This window comes from Apostichopus japonicus, chromosome 20, assembly GCF_037975245.1.
Source record: "Apostichopus japonicus isolate 1M-3 chromosome 20, ASM3797524v1, whole genome shotgun sequence".
NCBI classification, from domain to species: domain Eukaryota; kingdom Metazoa; phylum Echinodermata; class Holothuroidea; order Aspidochirotida; family Stichopodidae; genus Apostichopus; species Apostichopus japonicus.
The window spans coordinates 6,043,994-6,066,100 of NC_092580.1; the positions used below are offsets into that span (position 1 = coordinate 6,043,994).

Here is a 22,107-nt window from a genome sequence, read left to right on the forward strand (position 1 = left end):
ATTTACATGAGGAAAATGTCGGAAGACACTCTAATCATTATCTGCAGAAGTACTTAATTACTCGCCAATTAATGCTCTTGACAGGGGAAAAACTTGGCTAATATTTCAGTTTGCTGTTTTGTGATGAATACATGTAAGAAACTCGATGGACGTTAAAAGGACGGGGAAACGGCAATAAAACGCAAAAAGCTACTTTAACGTTAAAGCTTCATATTGAACGATCTCAGCCTTCAGTGTATCATATTGATGCATATAAATAAAACTACGCTTATTAATTTATGTGTAACAGAAGTGTGAACTTGTCCAACCTGCACGTCTAGAGACACAGCGGTTTGAAAGTTAACATTATCAACAATCGGATTATATGCCTACATAAGATGACATTTCTGGGAACTCTATTGTGAAAAATCAATATGTATGATGTGAATCTTTGCAATTCATTCGCATCTGCATGCAATTGAGATTCCTCACAAATGTAACCATGTTTCTTCATAAGTGAATTTTGTGGCTTAAAAAATGAACATCGATATGTAGTGATGTTTTCTATAAGGGTTCTGTATATGCTGCACACTATGCAAGGGAAATGTTCCAAAAGTAATACTATCTCGGTGAGGAAAACAGTGCCATGTTTTAACAGACATTAAGTGTAACAAGGACTCTCAGTATATTTTTTTCAGCTGGAAGCTCAAAAAAAAAAAAAAAAAAAAAATGAAGACCGTCTGGCGTGCAGGGAAAGAAAAAATTAGAGCAAAGATATCCCGGAATATCAAGTGTGATCTATATTTTGGAAGTCGCATTGATGTACCAAGATTTGAATACTGTTGGCATGCTATGGATCGGTTGGGGAACTGCGTGCGATGAATTGTAAATGAGGAAAATGTCGGAAGACACTCTACTCATTATCTGCAAATTCACCGCAATACACCGCAAATTCGTGTATATAGCAAGATAGCAATTATTCATACATTCATTCGCAAATATCCATAGAAAATGTTCTTGTTTTGAATGATATATACGAAAGGAAGAGTGTTTTTCCCAAATGAAAATGCATTTTCTTTTAGATTCATCATTAAATGTATGATGTCTAACTGTGATGATAAGGCAATTTATAATACAGACGCAGCAGCCTTGCAAGGCAAATGTGCTATTGAGTCGTAAAAGCACATGTTACTCTTTGTTGTTATATATATTGTAGTTATAGTTTCATATGTTTTAATCATAGATTCTCCGTGAAGTAAAATTAATGACAATTTGGAATAAACTCCTGAATTTGAAATATGTTAATATTCATTATGTCTGACGTCATAGAGGAGCATCGTATTAATAAGATCGATAAGTCAGTGTCGGTTTCATGCATTCTGTACCATAATTAATTATGTATCCTCACTCTCCAAGTCGCATACATTTTTCAACTGACATGTCCTACCCACCATATGAGCTGAAACCTTGGATTATAATACCACAAATTTACGCACATTGATCGTCGTTTATTATAGGTTTTCAGCTAGAAGAGGTGAAATTTAGCCTGCAAAGTACTTCCCAGACTTCTGACAAACGTCTTAATTCACCTTTAATGGACCTGCTGTTTAGACCTGCAGTAATATATTTCATTTTTCTCAACATCTAAGCATCAAAATAATGACAACTTGAGACATGCCAAAAATGTCACTTCAGTGGGTCCTTTTCATGGAGTTTCCCGACATTGGATAATCTTTCAGATGCGCGTGTATTTACTGGCTCTGAGAAGAGAGACCTTGCCAACTTATACCTACCCACGCATAGTAAATAGTACACGACGTGACATTTCCACGATTGTCTTAGTAAGTGGTTGTACCGCGGCCAAACTGCCTCACCAGTATAATAACTCCTTCATAGTTGTTTATATGCTCTCATCAACTAGTTTACAATAAAATGTTCTTACGTCCGTGAGAGAGAACATTAACATGTACACTTTTGTATCTTTGAGCTTCTCTTTGACGGAGGATTTGTAAACAGACTGCGTCAGTTTTTGTGGTGTCAATGTTGTGCCGTGATGTTGTTTAAGTTTCTAGGGTGATAGATTACAACAAGTAATTTCATTTCTAGTTTACAACGAAAGCTAGTTTCTATTTCCCAATTCTTCTTTAACAAACTGCCTTAGTAACATGTTGGAAGCTACATAAGCTACAAAAGCTTATACAAACCACATAATTAAGTTACAAAGGTGTAAAGTCACACATAAATGCATCTCAAACGTTACCACTTTTACTACAGATTTCAGAATAATGTTCCATTTAAATATATATTTTCCGTCATCTTCCCAACTCTTGCCTGGTTACAAATTACTTAATTGATTAAAAATACCAAAGGTTACCAAACTGCTTTTAATTTCCTGTTCCTGTTATAATAATAATAATTAATCAACCGAATATATTACATATATATAATTAGTTGGGAATTCACTATTCTCTATCCCATGTTGTCATGGGCTCCCTTCATATTTCCCGGCCTCTAGTTGTCACTTGACCCCTGGGTTGCAGCCCCTCCCCTGACCCGTCCGGCAGGACTGGGAGACTAGTAATGATTTATAATGAGGCCTTTAACTATGAAGGAAGCGGGATATAACCGTACCCCCCCCCCCCCACTCGACACGTGTGATATTCAGCTCAAAAAAGCAGTTAAATGTATGTGTGTCTTTTACACGTCCTCTTTGCTATAGCTATGACGTACCGTATAAAACCGAATGAGACACCACTATACATTCTATCCGAAAACTGGTATTTAAATTGAAGCAACCTCTCATATATTTAGATTATAATTTTTGTTACTGAGGAAGGTAATATACAGGATGTGATACAAAATAATAATTACATTTGTTCAGTGTGTTATACTATGGTGATCAATTTACCCCACAAACATATCTATACAGTGCTCGTCGCTCATACTATAATAATTTTGCTTACGGTTATAAATATACGTGAAATATGTAACCACCATAAATTTGTTGATAATTAACTTATTAATGGTTGATTGAAGATTATTTTATGTTTTCATGAAGAAATGTAAAAAATGTAAAGAAATAAAATATGTAATCGAACACTTAAAAGTATAGGTCAAATGACAGCATCGCCAACTGGCGGAAGCGGAGGCGGAGGGGGGGGGGGTTGTTTTGGGGGTGGGTGGCGCGTATTCTAAGGCGCCCGTAAGACGTCCGTACAGATAGCCAATGCGTTCTGTCTTGTCAAATATATATAAAAACGTGTATCATAATTGTCTCACAATTTGCCCATTTACGGATATAGGCGACTCAAGTTTGGAGTTTTTGGTTTCGATGATAATCGTAACCTATGCAGTCGTACTGGCCGATGTGTGTGAATGTGTGTGTGTGTGACGCCTTGCAAAATCTCAAGAAGGGAAGCTTGGACCAATCTCATACTTGGTGAGTAGGTGTACCACATTGAGTAGCAAAGCCATTTGTTTTTAGAGAAGATCAAAGGTCGTTTGGGTCACCAAGGGTCAAATTATGAAAACCTTGTAAACACGATATCTCAAGAAGGAAATCTTAGATCAATCTCGTATTTCGTGTGGAGGAGTACCACATTGAGAAGAAGAAGCCTGTGTTTTTTTTTGTGGTCAAGTTCATTTGGTGTCACTAGGGGTCAAAATATGCCAAAACCTTGTAAACACGATATCTCAAGAAGAGAAGCTTGAACGAATCTCATATTTAGTATGTAGGTGTAACACATTCAGTACAATAATCGTATAGTTTATATGGAGGTCAAAGGTTATTTGGAGTCCACAGAGGTCAAATTGTGCAAACCTTGTTTTATAAGCTACCGTATCTTCCACCAACCATCCTTTCAGATAAAATGTGCGTTACGCCTTATATATATATATATATATTTATATATATATATATATATATATATCTATATATATATATATAGATATATTTTATATATATATATATATTTATATATATACATATATACATATTTATGTATATGTATATATATTCTTCTTTGCTCATTTTAACGTATTCTCATGGTCAACAAAGAATATTGTTTGTTGAATCATCAACATGCTAACGTCTTATTTCCTTCGTGAAGTTTTCATGTAAATGAAATATTTGATTTCAGGTGTGATTGGTATATTACAAAGTTTTAAACATATCTGTGTAAACCCGTAGAACGAATATATGTATTAATCGCTAATATTTGTTGTGAAAGAAATATACTGCACATTCTTTCGAAGCAACTTATCAACTCAAATTTAAATACAAACAGTTCTGCTGGTATGATGAATTCAACCACTGAAAAATACCTTTCATTGAAGCTAGGAACGTTTAGATCATTATTCAACCTTGTAAACTGATCATGGAAGCATAGCTACAAGCAGTACATTTATTATAACAGAATAAAGACGTGGGTTACTGATAATCTTCATGTTTTGTTTATTTTCATATCCAACGTGATAAAATAGAAAGTATGTATAATCATGTTTAATCCTTGCAATTAAATATGAATCATTAGTGGGGGATGATCTAAGTATATATATAACTATATTGGAAATTGTTGACTATTTACTTGGCTACGAATCACAGTAGAGAGAATACATATAATGTATAATAAGAAAATATATCACGTTTTTGAACTTCGAAAGTACGGTTTACATAAAGTATTATAATATATTGATATCATTTACTATGTGTCACCGCCCCCCCTCCCCTTAATGAAAATAAGTCTGCGAATGTCAGGTATATTTCTGATGTAATTACAATTAAATTCAAGGGAATATCACCAAAAATAATAGATATTCCACTGTTTAATCATTAGGCTAATAATTACTTGATTGCACCTTCCTGGTCGACCTTTAACGGTCGTGAACATAGCGTTGAATATTAATGTGAAAAAGTTACATCTGTAAATGGGACGTGAGATATAGTATGGCAAAAAAACACAAACAATTGATTTACTTGTAAAAAGCACCACTTTAAAATGTAAAAGTTATTTATGCACCCATTAGTGATATATTAATTACAATAATATATTACATTTTTTTCATATAAAGATGTGTGATATCATTTCTGAGGTGTAGGGTAATCATTAGGCTAATTGTCAGTTGATTTCACCTTTCTAGTCGACAAGAAATACTTCCTTTAACGGTCGTGAACATAGCGTGAAATATTTATGTGAAAAAGTTACATCTGTAAATGGGACGTGAGATATCGTATGGCAACAAAACACAACCAATTGCTTTAATTGTAAAAAAGCACCATTTCGAAATGTATAAGTTATTTATGCATCCATTAGTGATATATGAATAACAATAATATATTACATTATTTCATATAGAGATGTGTGATATAATTTCTGAGGTGTAGGTTTCCACCTATATTTACGTCGGTAATTTTTCCCTGTGACACGTCGAACAGACAAACATACAAACAGTTGATTTGGACTAAAAAAATAAACAAAGAAAAAGATAAAACTTTTATCAAGTGTAAAGTTATAATTGTGACTATACCTTTTGCATTTTGTAACGATAGTGTCTACCTTTCAAAGGATCAATTTAACAGTAAGAATGAATTAAGATAGCACACAAGTTTCTCATTAACCTTTAATGTTACTGTACACAACAGAAATATAATAAGGTATCTGTCGTGTACTACTTTGCATATAATATATGTCTGTCACAAGTTCAAATAAGCCGAATATGTTAACCAAAAAAACCCCGTTTACTCACATTGTTGAGGTATATATATGACATCACTATACTCTGCCGAGAAACGGATTAAGTTTTATCGCAAAAGAAAAAAGAAACTACTTATGGATTTGTCTCCACCTCATTATACGATCTTTTATCGTAAAATGGGGCTCATTGAAGCAAAAGTAAAACATTAGACCTGCGATTATTCGGGTATTTTTAGTCCACATGTCAGATTGAAGTGATTTAGAAGAAAGTGTAAAAAGCTGTCAAGAACATACAAGCGTATTATGATTTACTATATAAATCAAGATTACAGAGCATTTGAATGTGATCGTGCCACTTTCTTAAAATAAGCTTTTTTTTTTTTTTGTAGAATAATAATAATTTGGTTGAAACTTTATTTAATCACGTGTAAACCGAAAAGCTGACTCTAATATTACGTGACATGACTACTTTACAGGATGATCTAATCAAAATTGAGTTTCGTCGATTTGTGATGTATTGAGGTCGTTCGTCATTAACTAATACTGTGTAAAAATGTGTTTTTTTTTATCACAACAGTGACGTGTGAAGATTATGCCAATTTTATCTAAATCATCGACTATTCGGTTACCTTTCTATGTGCTATGGGTTTAACTATTAGTAACTCAAATCTGATTTGATTGTTCTCCACGTATAAGAAAAAATAAAGTGATACGCATTATATTTTATTAGAAAATGATACAGTGACAAATGTGTATTTCCTCAGAGTCTGGTCACTTGAATTCCCGATGCATTATTGGCGATGCTATTTCAACTTTAATCGAAATACGTAAAATATAGATTTTACACGTAGATAACACTTTTCAAAAGTTAGATATAACCGTACTTAAGGTAATTGATTTCGGTGATATTTATAATTGCCAGTTTAAGTGCACCATATATCATTTCACCGTGCTATATACCTTGTAACAGAAGCTATAGACACTTCAAATTATACTCATATATACATTGTATAGATGATCTGCAACAAAATGTTTCGCTCAAGGCATCACTAAATTTATGGAATATTAGCAGCTTAGCAAAATACTGAACGCCTCGACTCGATACAAATCTATATGAGCTTAGACCTATATAATTAATAGTCAAATTGCATCAAACGTGCATTTGTAGATGCATAATAAATGCGATAATATATATTTTATTCAGTTATTCATGACATCATAAATGGAGTTTTCTCCGTGTATTGGTATTGTGTAGTAGTCTTGAATTATAGTCATACGGAATTTGTGTCTGTTTAATTTACATCAGATGTACGTTACAATGCAACGTCCATGATGTACAAATTTAGCATATTTCAAAATTAATTTCATACAGTAGACCCGATTATGAATGATTTACGAGTGCGATCACATTTACCAATATATGTAGAAATTGGAACTATCATCCGGGAAGGCATTTTGTAGGCTTGCGTAATATTTTCTTAAATTCTTGTCGAAAACTTCGATTCACCACTGTATAGACTATTGGATTAACAGCGGAACTAAAGAGCACCGTACATGAGAAAAATACCAACATATATAGAGATGTAACCGTTAACGATGATGCATTGAGTAACGTCACTACGAAAAGAGGCAGCCAACACAAGGAGAAGACTATGATTATATAAGCGGCTCGTTTCGCCGTCCCAGCCTCTACGCTTCTGCGCCCCCTCTCTCTGTTCTTAGGATTGAAAACACATACCGATCCAACGACATTCGCAGAGGCGGCGACGTCCTGAATTTGCGATTCAGTGGCAGCATTTTCATCCTTCCCCGCCGCTTCGGTTTCATTACTCATGTTTATATCAGCAGATAGGTAAGTTCCTTCTGTCGCTGGTAGAACCCCGATATTTAAGGTGTTCTTATCGCTATCTAATTGAAAATCGTGTTGCTCCACCTTTTTAGTTTTCGTGTCACAACTGTTATGTTGTTCAACAATAGTCTGATCCTCCCGATAAGTTCGCCTAAGCCCTTCTTGATTGTCGGACAAATTTGGTAAAGACCTAGAAGAGTTGTACACATGTCCGGATACACTGTACGGTTCGACAACTATTTTGCTCTGTGTTTTGAGAAAAATATCTTTCGATATTTCTTGAACACCAGATGGAGACGAGGAACATGATGGAGAATATATCTCATAGCTTTGATCATAGATGTCCAACTGGTTTCCAGATAAAACGAAACCTACATTTTCTGAATTTAGTTTCACTCGAGCGTTAGAAGCAGCTGTGTTGGCACAATTATTTAAATCATAACACAAAGTCTGCTTTTTTAGTCGATCTCTCGAAATGCTATCGGACGTGAAAGGTCTGTTTCTGATTATTCGCTCGTCTACAACTGTCATGCCTTCTGTCCTGTCTGCATTGGAAGAAGAACTTAAACAAGAGGAAATTTCAAGGCGACTAACAAAGCTTGATTTTTCACTCACTTGCCTTAACATCGATTCTTGCGAACTACCAATGTTTCCTACTGTAATAGAACCGTGCGTTTGAGTACGAGGAAGGGGCGGCGGTGTATTGTCTGCAGATTTTGTCGAGTGTACAGGCTCCTCTTCCTCGGTATGAGTTGCCTGTTGCGTCTCTAAAGTTGGCAAACCGTTCGTTGGTGCTACTCGATTTGCCCTACAGTTTTGACAAAAAGGTGGTCTGAGGAATATGTCTAAGAAGCCAAATCTTCTACCAGGCTGGTTATCCTCATTATACCCTCCTCCCAAAGTCACATCCCGTTCCTTAACATGTTTTCGGACAATGAGATAAATTTTGAAGTAATAGTAGACGACCACTATAAAACACGATATTCCGAGAGGTGTTAAAATATAAAGGTGGGCTGATCCAAAATATGACCTATCTTGGTTTCCGCTACAAGAACAAAGAACGAAAATAGGTGTGGAAGATAGAAACATAACACTTATAATTCCAAACAGAAACCCTAAAATCCAAGCGGTTATAATGCCAATGGTGACTCGTTTCCTTTTCTTTTTCTTTTCAAATGGATGTGTAATTGCAGCATGTCTCTCCAACCCGATCAAAGCCAGGGTGACCAATTGTACAGAGTAACTCATAATATGAAAGTATACTTGTATAGAACACATTACGGTGGGGATTTCCCATTCGGCATGGCCAACCATAATTGCCATAAGTATAACAATCCACGATATCGGGGCAGAGAGGGTGCAGGTCATTAAATCTGCAACTGCTAAATTCATTAGCAGTGCGTTGTTGGCGCTACGTAGAGATTTGTTGGAATAGACACTCGTAAATACCATTAAGTTTCCCACGATCCCGACGGGTATGGACATTGCAACAACCGTAAGTGATATCCACAAAAACGCTTCGTAGCCTTGATTGGTACAAGAATCGATTTGTTCCTTGGAGAAAGAATTCGTTTGGTTTGGAAAAAATGATATGAATGCTCTTCCACTGAATTCCTCACCGCGAAGATAAGAAGATTCCATAGTCAATATTCAACACGTTCCCTCGCCATTTTTAGATCCTTGTTTCTATTTTGTTTGAGCCATTATAAGTTGGTTTACTTAAGTCAGTATTCAATGTATGTCGAAAAACAAAACTTTGCTTAAACTTAAACATAAACAATACATTACCTTAACAGAATATCGCTACTGTTCAAGATATATCACCCTTTCATAGAAGTTTCTTTACGAAGGCACTCTTGTATCAGATGTTATCACAGCTCATTTATTACTGCAATTTTATTAGTTCTCGTTCGATGAGGTCGATGCAAGTTCCTTTTATTCCCAACCATACCTATAACTCAAATGATAGCAAACGATTTCTTCTTGACCACCGGTTTATAGGACAGATTCCTCACACGATATAAGCCCGGTTGTAATTTTGAAGCCCAAACTACTCTCAGCTCGACGCCATAATAGTCACTGTACCTTTGGCAGCATCCAGCTTCAAATATTTGTAGACCTGACTTTTCTATCAAGCCAGTCGCAATAAATTTTGGTTTATTTATTGCAAAGCTTGTGTTTACTCCAGACAATCGATTCCTAAAGCTCTCCGTCATTCCCATCGGAGAAATGGGCAAAGATAACGGTTCATCCTCGTGAGATGATCAAACAACCTTCAGCATCGTATACGCTATTTGAATAAGATGAAACCATGGCAAACGAGTTCTGATGGCTCCCTACAAGAAAACGAATTAGAAATAAACTCGGTCGCACATCTTACGTTATGTGTGAGATTACAAAAGACCTGATTGGTGGGATTGTTCATAGTGTTGCGTTAGTATAGATAAACAAGCCAGCGATTTATATTGCAAGAAGTCTATATGTGATATAAGAATGCGGTTTGTTCTTCACTGTAGATTAATCCACGCGTTATAAATGTCTTAGATGGAAGGCAACCGAACTTTCCTTTTGACGGATTTTTCGAAGCCGAAAAAATCAAATAGGTTAGAAAATCCGAGGGATGTGTCAACCGTTGTATGGAAAAAAAATAATTGGTGGATTTGCTCATGGATTATAGCTAAGGCATGTTAACATTAACGGAGAGCACAAGATGGATTTGGATGCTAACGGAATGGCATTTGTATACCGTCTTTATGGATGGGATGCTCACTTGACAATATTTAAAAAAATTGTTTGGAGATCAATTAAAAGGTCGCAAATGCTTTTAATTTGGGTATATAGTGTTCCATGATTACATGGGCTCAATGACAGGTAGCAATGTGTTGTTTGGTGGTGGTTTCCCCGTATAGACTTATAAAATGTCACTTTGTTCGGCTTATCGCTTAAAATAAGAAGGTTAAAAGTTCACTGAAACATAAAAACACCGGTCTCATTGAATAAAAAATCCATTCCGAAGTTTGTTTTATGAAGAATATGAAACAGCGTCGTAATTACTATAGGCAATTGCGTCATACATTGTAACGAAGACAGGCCTTATCTTGTAATCATTATAGACCGAGTCTCCAAGAAAAGTAATTTTAATGACTTAGAATTATTTTGACTTGGTTTTGCTTATCTTTTGAGTATCGAGGACCCATATTATAAAGTCACTCTATTATATGTTTTTAACCGGCATAAAACACAATCCAATATCGTACTTCCTTACAGTAATGTTATAAGCAAATCTGATTGCTTCTTGTTACATAAGAAGAATGTACATATATATATATATAACTATAACTATATAACTATATAACTATATAACTATATATATATATATATATATATATATATTTATATATGTGAAATAGACAAAAGTTATTTTGCTATGCGCTTGGCTATCTGCCCCCTTCTTGGTTGGAAATAAACAAAGGCAGATTTATAAGATATTCAGTAGCGTGCGCAGGATTCCAAAGGTGAGGGGGAGGGGGAAATACAAACTTTCCTAGACTGATTGAGATATAGGGGCTGAACATATGTGGAAGAGCCAAAGGCGAATCAAGGATTTTGTGATAGAGGGGTCTGCACTGCGGTCATTGAAGCCGACTTCACTAGGGTGGTCTGGGGTCCTCCCCCACCTTCCAAAATATGTTAAACGTAAACGGTGCATTTTGAGGCATGTTTAAAATATCATTTAGGTCTTTATAAGTAACTCTAAACGGAAGGTTGTGCTAATAAAATATAACTTCAAACATGTACCCTAACTGATTAAGGTAGGGGCTTGAATTATGTATGTGTGGTAGGATCTGAGGCGAAGAGAGGTTGCTTTCTTGGCGCAATAGAATTCGTCTTCAATACAGGGGGAGGTTTGGGATCCTGCAATAAAATTAATCTTAAATGATTCATTCTGCAGCGTAGTTATACTATAAATTTGGTCTATATAGGTAGCCCTATAAACGCACGGTTTTGCTTATAAATACTTTGCGTCAGGTTTGAGAAAAGTGGGGAGGGAGATGATACATCTGTAGTAGTGGTATTCCCCCGGCTGAATGCATTAAACTCCCCCACTGAACCATTTCCCCCGACCGACGATCGGAGGGGGCATGCCCGCCCCCTCCCACTTGCTTACCTCATTGTAGAAAGAAATGATAAATACATTTGCGTGAAAGCATACAGAGAATAAGCTAGCATCTTATAGGCCTGTCAAAATCGGCTGGGGATAGCCTTGTTTAACTTAATTGTAATATGGTAAACAATTTTTTTGGCATATACTGTCTCCCTAACCCCTCACTATTCTTTCTTCCTTATATCGGATGACGACACAAGCAGGTCAGTTCTTATACGCATCTGTGGATCTTTGTTGCACTGTTTAAAATCTCACTGAAGGAAAAGAGTTGTGCATTCATGTTTGACAAGGGTGTCGATCCCTCCCCTCTCAACTTTTTGTAGCAAGGGAATGTTAACGCATTTCGCCCTACCCCCCCCCCCCCACCAACTTATTGTAGTTTGTGGAGTTTGTGGTCCCTGAAATGTTTTATTACAACCCACACAACAATTTAAAGAGTGTCAGGCAGTTAAATGATCAAGCTTTCGTTTTGTATATACGTCTAAAAATATATAGGTCTATACTACAGAGAGGTTCAAATTTCCACATAACTAACACTCTTCTGGGGAGGGATCCCCAAACCCCGCCGGATATCCTCCCCTTCGTAAACGCTTTGGTAGCTTCTTTCGCGAACCACCCCCCCCCCCCCGCGCTCCCCCACATAAAGAAGCGAATCGACGTTCATGACTTTAGGGAAAGCACAGTATGTAAATTACCGTTACGTGACATTCCCTGCCTTATATTTCAGGCAATACTACAGGTAAACTATAACCTTCATGGCACTATTCGTTTATGCATCAAGAGACTTTCCTGGGAAACACAATTTCTTCTGAAGTATATTACAACTGTGACATTGCTCAAACGGACCAGTGCGTGGGCTTTCTCAACGTTTTAATTAATTTCTTTTCGATACACCAACGGTGACGACGGACCTCTTATACATGTTTATAGATTAATTCAAGTTCGCTTTAGTCAATGTTTGCAGAAAACTCGTAGGCGAAATAGCGGTAATCTGCATGCATACATTTTGCGTAAAATCATGCAGTTGTTGCCTTGACTAGACTTGATGATATGAAATGTGTCATAAGAGGGTTACCGCCCGGGTCCGGGGATCAATTACGAGCCACAGGAAATATGTGAGATAGAACGTATTTTCATAATATACTTACGGAAAATGAAGACCTCGAAAAGGGGACCCTACGATAAAACTGGCCCCGGGCCGACCGGGCTTTCGACTCCAATGATCTTGACGTGCTTAAAACTATAAAGAGCCTGGCATTTACATATCAAATGATGGTGTATTTTGTTGGTTTGTATTTCAGAATTAAGGATACATGTAAATAATTAATATATTGGAAAGAATATAAATTATATATGTTAAATGAATTAGATCTTTAAGTTCTGGTAAAGAAATCTTGGAATAAAGTTAGATATATTTTTTAATCCATGTAAGCATATTTTTATTTCATATACAAATAATATATTAACTAAATATAGCTAAATTAACTTGATATACAACTATGTAATTAATTTGAAGACATCTTTATGATATTATAGTATTATTATACTATGATATTACAGGAAATATTCTAAAGCAAAACAAAAATGGTTTCAAATAATGATGATGATGACGTCAAACCCGCTTTGGAATTTCGATAGTATTTGTTCACGTGCATGATACATGTAATACTATTATTCATGGGTATAGGATATACCAGGATACTATATACCGTAATAGGTTGTGTTGGACTCTTGACAATCTAATTATGTTGAGCCATACATGTCTGTTACGACCCTGGCATTTAAAATGTGGACACAATTTGGCCCCCTCACCCCCCTCCCCACCCGTTCTTTACACCACGAAAGCTGCCTACGTACTTGATCATATATGAAGTTCCTTGTGGTTCATGTAGTACTGGCTTAATTCCATCTGCAGGTTGGCGTTGGCCGTGTTGACCATAAATATCATATGCTTTATTTATACAATGTTTCGCACAGATATATACTTGCATGCTGATGCAATGCAAGAATGAAAGAACACATTATGATATTTTTTGCACTGATTTATTTTATAAATGCATACATTGTTTTCAGATGATATACAACCTAGTAATATCTAGGGTGATGCACACAGTAGGTCGATCACATGAATACTAGAAAACCTTGACGCTGGAAAATCGAACAGATATATTACCATAATTTGCTTAAAAAGTAGAATTAGCCTCTAGACTATTTTCTAAAAACACCTGCTGTTGAAGTAATAATAAGCGCGATATACATATATGTATGTATGTATGTATATATATGTATATATATATATATATATAGGCTATATATATATATATATATATTTATATTCATATATTTAATTTAAATATATAAATAGGTGTTTATAAAAAAGTCCTCGCCAAAGCAAATCTGTTTAGTTTATTTACAATTTCATAGCAGGTTGATATTTGTACTAAGCTATCAACAGCGCGTCGTCGAGACCACTGTTATAGATTAACTGATACAAATTCACGACAAATAAATACAAGGACATCATGAAAGTCATCGAATGCTGGAAAAATCGAACAGATATATTACCATAATTTGCTTAAAAAGTAGAATTAGCCTCTAGACTATTTTCTAAAAACACCTGCTGTTGAAGTAATAATAAGCGCGATATACATATATGTATGTATATATATATATATATATATATATATATATACATGTGATATACATGTGATATATATATATATATATGCATGTATAGATATAAATAAATAAATATATATATATATATATATATATATATATGCATGTATAGATATAAATATATATATATATATATATATTTATATTCATATATATTTATATATATATATTAAAGGGGTTGTCCATCTAATTTACAAGTGTGTCGCATTGTCAACATCTTAATTACCCAACTCAACATGGTAATACTTTTATTGTTGATTTTAGGATGTTAACAGTATGAGTTACTAACATCATCGTGCCATTATGTGTGTGTGTGTCTGCGTTTGTGTGTAAAACACACCGGGTTTTTTTATTATATAAATAGGTGTTTATACAAAAGTCCTCGCTAAAGCAAATCGTATACTTAGAGGCTTATTAGTGGTTCATTTTTACTGCGGTTAGATAGAATTATCAAATTTGGTGTCGATTGCAGAACACATCAACATGGATGGAATTATGGAATCATAAACTTGACGAACTTGAATATTGAGTCACTAAAGGGAAACTCCAACGGCATACAATGTGGTACTTTAAGGGAAGTTTCTTATTGCTTGTTGAATGCATTTTAATTTGTTGTTCCTAACTCAAGTCAAGATTGTTTGACGGTAAGTTGTTTTTGGTAGATTTGGCAATTTTTATTTTGGTCTTCAATTCTTCCGGAAGCTGATCACAAAGAGTGGTGTGTGATGCCATCACTTCAGCTGTTCTTTAATTTAATAATCTTGATGGTGTCGAAAATGTGATACATTTGGATTCTCGGCCATTTGGCTAAGATCATGTGTAGTATCTGTTCCCTTTCGAGGGGAATGGTGAAACACACCAGACGATGATCACACAGTCACAGTCCCGATGCAAGGGGACTGGGGTTGAGAGCGGATCAGTCGTTCGGTAGTTTGGTTTCGTGTCCAGGTTCTTTCCTGTGCGACTTTTCCTTAAAAAATGCATTTGGATTGATTGTATACCTGTCAGTGTATACTAGCCTATATGTATTTGCACGTTTCATCAGTATGCATCTTTGTAAGATTATATTTTATTATATAATTATATGAATATCATTATCTAGGCCTAATATAATATACTTCTAATTATATAACTCCTGGTTAGAACGGTTTGTTGTTTGCACGATTGAAAAGTAACATTTTTGTACGCCAGTGAATGTTACATAATATTAGTCAAAGACGGAATTTTATCTTTTCATATATAGGGGATGAACGAGAACAGAGTGGAGGGAGAATAGGGTTGGGGTTAGGGGATTGGTTGTCATGGGACAAATTCTTTTCGAAAATTCTGTAGCCACTCCGATATAGATGCGTGAACTATTATTGGTTATCCTTTTCATATTTTTGTATGATATGGAAAAGTATGATTTACCTTTCTTATTAAACAGTTGAATGGCAGCAGGATGACGTATAGTGTTAACATCACGTATTAAAATTAACGTGCAATCGAGGTTGCGACAGTATGATTAGATTTACAAGGGATCAAGATTCTCAAGACTCCTTCAGTTTATGCGATGAACATGCTTTCTATAAAGGTACCGGTAAGTTTGAATTAACACAGATTTATGGTTGAAATGCATGTTCATTTCAAATACCCTCCTCCCAACCAATTTGTAACAATTACCCCACCAATTACGAAGAATAGTTCATAGTTCCGAGTCCAGAGTTCAGAGTAATAATCCAAAATAAGCAAAATGGTTAAAACTACATTAATTGTTTCATTCACCTGATTTACTGGTCGAGAGAAAATGAGCTTAACCATCTATCCACCTTCAGGCTCCCTCAACACTAACCTTTCCTCATTCCTTCCTCCCTAACTCCAATACCTGACACCCATCCCAAGCCCTACCCTCCCTTTTCCTTACCGCCATTCCTCAACTCCTGAATCTGTGACTTCAAAGATAGGCCCAAAACAAACAGTTTTGTGACTTCAGTTTTCAGTTTGGAGATACTTACACACATAAAAAGAAAAAAGAACCCTTTCAATTGAAGGAGACCTACCGGTATTGCTCAAAAAGGCCAGAAAGACCAAAATTTGTTATCCAAACTGTCAAATGTATACTCTGTATTTTACACTCCTTGATCTGTGAGAGACGGAGTCCGGCATCACACGTGTTGTGTCTGTGGTTATGGGACGGCCGTGGATGGGGTGGTGATATGTGTTTATAATGTTACCATTTACAGTACCGGGGATCTTTCCCCTTCTTCAGTTTCATGCATGCTATATTACGTGGTCAATATGGAATTCATGTGCATAGGTGGGATTAAAACTCACTTCATTTGGAAATTTTTTCATCGCTTTTATATCGACCATGTTCGATCTTAAAGCAAATTTAGGTTACGTCATAACAAAAATCGCTATGACCTAGCTTCCTTTCAATGCCATTTCGTTCTCTCAATGAGATTATGATGTTATTTGACAACCGTGACATATAATTATGTACCACCTATCGCCCCCCCCCCCCCACACCCGCCCTCCTCTATAATGTAATAGAAGACCTTTTTTCCGGAATGAAATAAAATATACTTTATCACTCACTTTAATCAGCTACGGTATTTTTCGTTAAACCTTGATCTGATTCTTCTCCAAGTTGCATGCAGTGTACCGTACACAGCTCTAGCTCATATTCACGTGCGGTAATATTTTAATTCATGTGCCTTTGTATACCGCTCTGCATATTTAAAATTAGTATTTCTTTCTTCTTCTTGTATTACTTTCTCTTCTTGTGTTCAACAAACCATCATTATAATTGCTAAAGAAGAATTTTCATTTATGGCGTAATTCTGGGTGATTGAACACAGGATTTATATTTCTTTGAAAGTAAATAAATAAAAGCAGTTCTGGATATAAAATATATGACTTTGCCTCCGGGCAGTGCTATAAACTGCTGCGATTTAAGACTAGTAGAATGGCATATCTTCTGTTTTTAATTATTGCAGCAGATTGGACCAATTTGAACTGTCGTAGACGTATCTGAAACGAACTGATGGCTGAACTTCTGTGACTTAAAACTTGCTGAAAATGTATGTTTCTTTAGGTCTAGACATATCCTAATAATATTATCTATCGTTAGGGTACATTGTTTATTTTCATATTTGAAGTTGTATGATTGGATCTGGCAACAGCAGACTGCGGGATGTCATTATAACAAATTGAGCTGAAAAGTATCATTTTCTTTATATTGTACAAAACATTCATCCAATCATCAAAATAGTATTTATCATGTTTCATAATGCTGAAATTTGAACATTGGCAACTATAAGCGAGCAAATCCAAATATATGTCATTTGAAAGACAATGCAACAACAATATAATAATATAGAGTAAGTTTTGAAAGAAAAAACAAACAAACAACAATCATTCACCAAGATGACATTAAACACTTTACCTGATTCACTTCCTGGAGTATAAGGATGGGTTTATTGTCTGGTAAAATTTCAAATTGCAACCAAATCTATAGATTCATAGGAATATATATAGGAATGGAATTTGGATTTTCTCTTCCTTGTCCTGTATCGTCCCTTCATATTGTTTACCATCGAAATATCCCTACAGTTCGTACAGACGATTTATTAATACGTACAGATATAATACGTAGCGACGAATTAATAATTCGTACGAACGAAAAGGAATCCTAAGAAGAAATAATGAATTCGTAAAATATGAATGAAAATCCTTTTTCTATTTTTTTCCGAATGGCACTTCAAGGTTGACATTCGTATAGTCTCATGCATGTGTAGTGTAGGCCTGTATACTACATGTGTGTATAGTTCACATGTGTTTGAACTCACAGTAGGAGCAAGCCATTCATAAATATAGCGAATTAACCCTTATAGGAACGAATTATTAATTTGTAAGAACGACATTTAACGATTTCGACTAGCACTTTTGAACTTTCGTATGCTCATCATGTTTAATAACTCACAGTGATTTTCCACGGACTGACAGTAAACGACCAATCAGTCAATCACTAAATAGCACCGTAAACGTGTTATATTGCCTATTCATACATGCTGATGTCGAGATACACCGTAATATGTTCAATACACAGTAATGCTATCAATCATAATGTAGCACGATAAACATGCTGTAGGTATACAAGACATGCTGATGTCGAGATACACCGTAATATGCTTAAATACACAGTAATGCTATCAATCATAGCACCATAAGCGTGTTGTAGTCTACACATAACATGCTGATGCCGATACTACACCGTGATATGCTCAATATACCGCAATGTCAATCATAATATAGCACCATAGGCGTGTTGTAGTTATACATGACACGCTGATGTCGAGATACAACGTAATATGCTCAATATACCGTAATAGTATTGATATCGTAAGCTATCAATCACAACATAGCACCTTTATCGTGCTGTATAGCTATAAATGACCTGCTGATGATCAATACGTCGGTATGTTAGACCATACTACACCACCTTTAAGTGCGTTGTTGTCATAAGTGGCATGGCATACTGATATTGAGGTATACCGTGCCATGTTCAAGTTATATTAGACATACGGATATTCAAAAGTGACATGCTGGTGTTAAGGGATATCAGACTGATTTTTTAAGTAAGCAGGTTGATATATTTTCTAAAATTGTGAAACGAAAAGCACACTGGCAGTTAACACCGATATGCTCAAACCGAAAGCCAATCGTTATGTTATTACATATTGTGAATTATATTTATTTCATTGCAACCACTGATGGACATTCATCGGAATTAGGAGAATCATTCTAGCTTCAAATAATTTACAAATTTGTAATATAAGTACAGCAATTCAACGTGAATAAGTTACAATGAGTACACAAACAAAATACAGTTTGAAGCACAATTCACATGTTCATTAAACCGTGCGCATTTGAACTGTTCCTGAAATGCGCATATCAAGTTGCGATATAATGTAATATAAAAGCATAATACATTCATGTCAATAATGACATACTGATTTTAAGTTTCAACATGCTGACAATTTTCCTAACACAGGCTGACACATTGATATCCTAACATTATGACACAGATGAAGTTGCGTATTAGGCGCTGTAATTATCCAGACACTCAGGTCACATTGATAACATATTTTTGCCAAAGAAAGAGATTACCTAAAAGCGTGACGTACTGTACGTCACACCACTTACGACCTCATATTACATATTGACTAAGAGTGGTGTTATCCTCGTTCGTAACAGAGCCATTAGAATGTACATATAAATGAACTCAGAAATGTACTTTGTGTCGATATGTTTGTACTTAAATTGTTTTTTTTTATGACAACGCCCATACGTGTGAAAATAAAGAGGAAGCGTAAATTAGTTGTAAATAAACTTATATTAGCAGTAAGTGCAGCACGTCACAGTGTAAGGTAAATGCTTTAACAGAACACTATGTGTGTGCTCAGAAAAATAGTATAAGTTACTAGAATAAGAGGTTGTAAGAGAAAAACTCGTCTTCGTTAAAGGAATTCCGTGCTTTTTTCTTGGTCAAAATATATGTTGGAATGACTAATTATATATCTGACCATTTCTCAATACTTTAATTTATTTTTTACCGCCCACGCACCAGTTTCTTGTATCTGTATAGCGAGATCTTGACTTTTCTTACCCTGTGGAAATAATTGGGAGAGTTAGAATCATAAATGAGTTAAATGGATATAAAAACAAAATAATAAATTTGTGCATTCTGTGACAAATATTAGTACTAATTTAATTTTTTTTCAATCTAACGATACTTTTAAATCCGTTTTTTTAAAAATTTATCAAGAAAGGGTAACTTTTTATTAACAGTTTCCCTTACTATTTGACAAAAGGGCCCTTTCAAAGAACAAAGGGCCCCTTTCAAGAATGTGTACACATCACGTCACTTGATCAGATTGATGAGAACCTACAAACACGTTAGATTGGACAATGCTTGACCAGGGTGGGATGAACACTTACAACTCAATTAGATTGAACGATGTGTAATCATCACGTCATAAGGTCGGAGTGATGTAAACTTGCATTGCATTTCTTGGTCATACTGATAAAATCTTACAACTCAGCCAAAGAAAACACAAAGTGTGCATCAGTTTGTTGTGCAAACTACATCAATAGCAAGAGGATACATGTCCTTCGCTATATATATATAGATATATCGCCTATATATATAGAGAGAGAGTTTGAAGACTTCTGACGTCATTAAATATATTATTAACCGGTTATAATCGATTCTGCAGCATCCCGTGTAAACAGGGTAATCTCATTATTCTTGCCCGGTAAAAGGAGGTCGGGCTGAGGTGGGATATAACAATAACATCTTTCATCAGGTAGGAATTCTGGGGTATAGAACTGAAGGCGACGAAAAGTTCCAGCAGAGTATAATTCCCGTATGAATATCCAGGAGTAGGAGTAAAGTTAGAAATTCTGGTCAGGAAGCCTTATCTTATTTCTACTAATACCCCTCCCTTACCCAACCTCACTCGACCCCGCCTTATAGCGATTATGCTAGCCTTCTTCCCATCGTGGGGAGGTCTCTCCCCCCCCCACCTTTTTCGTGCATGTTTTTGTTATATTTCATAGTTGTCAGTTGTTTAATCCACTACAGTTGTTTATTAAAAGTATGCCACACTATGACTTAGCAAGAATATATATGAAAGCAATATGCATAGTAGTACATATGTAAGAGGAATTGCTTTATAGTGGCTGCTGATCATTTTTAAGGCTATTATTGTGCATAAGCTATATATACCTGAACGCAGAAGCATGGAGAGAGGAACACATCCAAAGAAAACAAAAGGAGACGAATTGAATATAATAACAATGTAACTAAACAGTCAGTAACTTAGAATTAATTTAACTGTGATCAAATTACGATAATGTAGTTGTAAGTTTGTCATTCCTTTTAGTCCTCTTAAAAATAAATTTATAATCCCCGGTAATATTTGGAAACAACATCCTGATTGAAACAACTCTCTCTTAGCAGATGAAAGTTGAAATGCTGCCTTCAAAAACAAAGCAACGGTTTTCACAAACTTTTCTGTGTGAAACTTGATTGAATAGTGGCATTATCGACCATTCAGTACTCTATGAAATAAGTGTTTGGACAAGGAAGTCTTGATTACATTGAGAGAAAACAATGCAAAGACAAATACCTCCCAAATGAAATAAAGCTTATCTATTGATTTTATTATACGGGAGTGACGTCAGCGAGGAGCTAAATTGTCCTTACAGTGATGACAAATTTTGTTTTACATAAGCGTTTTATTTTAGCCACGGAAAGTAGAAGGTTGTAATTGCAGCAAAATTAAGAATACAAATGTTACGAAACTCACAGGCATCAGATGAGTATAAACGCAAGCATAGCCATCGGTGATTTTGTGGGTCAAAATCAATTTAAGTACGATACATTTTTATCTGTTGTAGTTGTAACTTTGAAATGATGTGTGGTAAGGATATAAAGTTAACATCAAGTGACATGCACCGTAATCCAAAGGTGTGCTAGTGGGGGGGGGTGGGGGAGGGGGGTCACCAAATCCCAAATTTTCACCACTAACTTAGAGGGAAATAAACTCTAATGGAAGGGTATGATCTGGTTCCAGGATTTCTAAAGGCGATGTATGGACGTGTGGTGGTTGAAGCCAATTCGAATAGAGGAAAGGGAGAGGGGCTGGAGTCCTAACCCCCCCCCCCCCCCAAATAATATATAAGTGTAGACGTCG

The 22,107-nt window shown here is 35.5% G+C and overlaps 3 protein-coding genes across 3 annotated transcripts in view; 2 read left to right on the forward strand and 1 right to left on the reverse strand.

The window, feature by feature from the left end:
• Positions 1 to 22,107, forward strand: part of LOC139961180 (synapsin-like) — a 545,708-nt gene that overhangs the window by 30,377 nt on the left and 493,224 nt on the right. The window lies entirely within an intron of this gene.
• The window catches only part of LOC139961182 (uncharacterized), a 52,783-nt gene continuing 33,984 nt past the window's right edge, over positions 3,309 to 22,107 (forward strand). The window contains exon 1 of the mRNA XM_071960182.1: positions 3,309 to 3,418. The gene's annotated coding sequence lies outside the window, so the exon portion shown is untranslated. The remainder of the gene's footprint in view (positions 3,419 to 22,107) is intronic.
• On the reverse strand, positions 4,389 to 9,845 carry LOC139962027 (uncharacterized). Its single transcript, XM_071961852.1, has one exon. The coding sequence runs from the start codon at positions 9,160 to 9,162 to the stop codon at positions 7,111 to 7,113; it is 2,052 nt and encodes a 683-aa protein (XP_071817953.1). The 5' UTR covers positions 9,163 to 9,845; the 3' UTR covers positions 4,389 to 7,110.

Bases quoted from the DNA above. Each gene is read 5' to 3' on its own strand.
- LOC139962027 (XM_071961852.1), bottom strand. From the start codon at position 9,162: ATGGAATCTTCTTATCTTCGCGGTGAGGAATTCAGTGGAAGAGCATTC.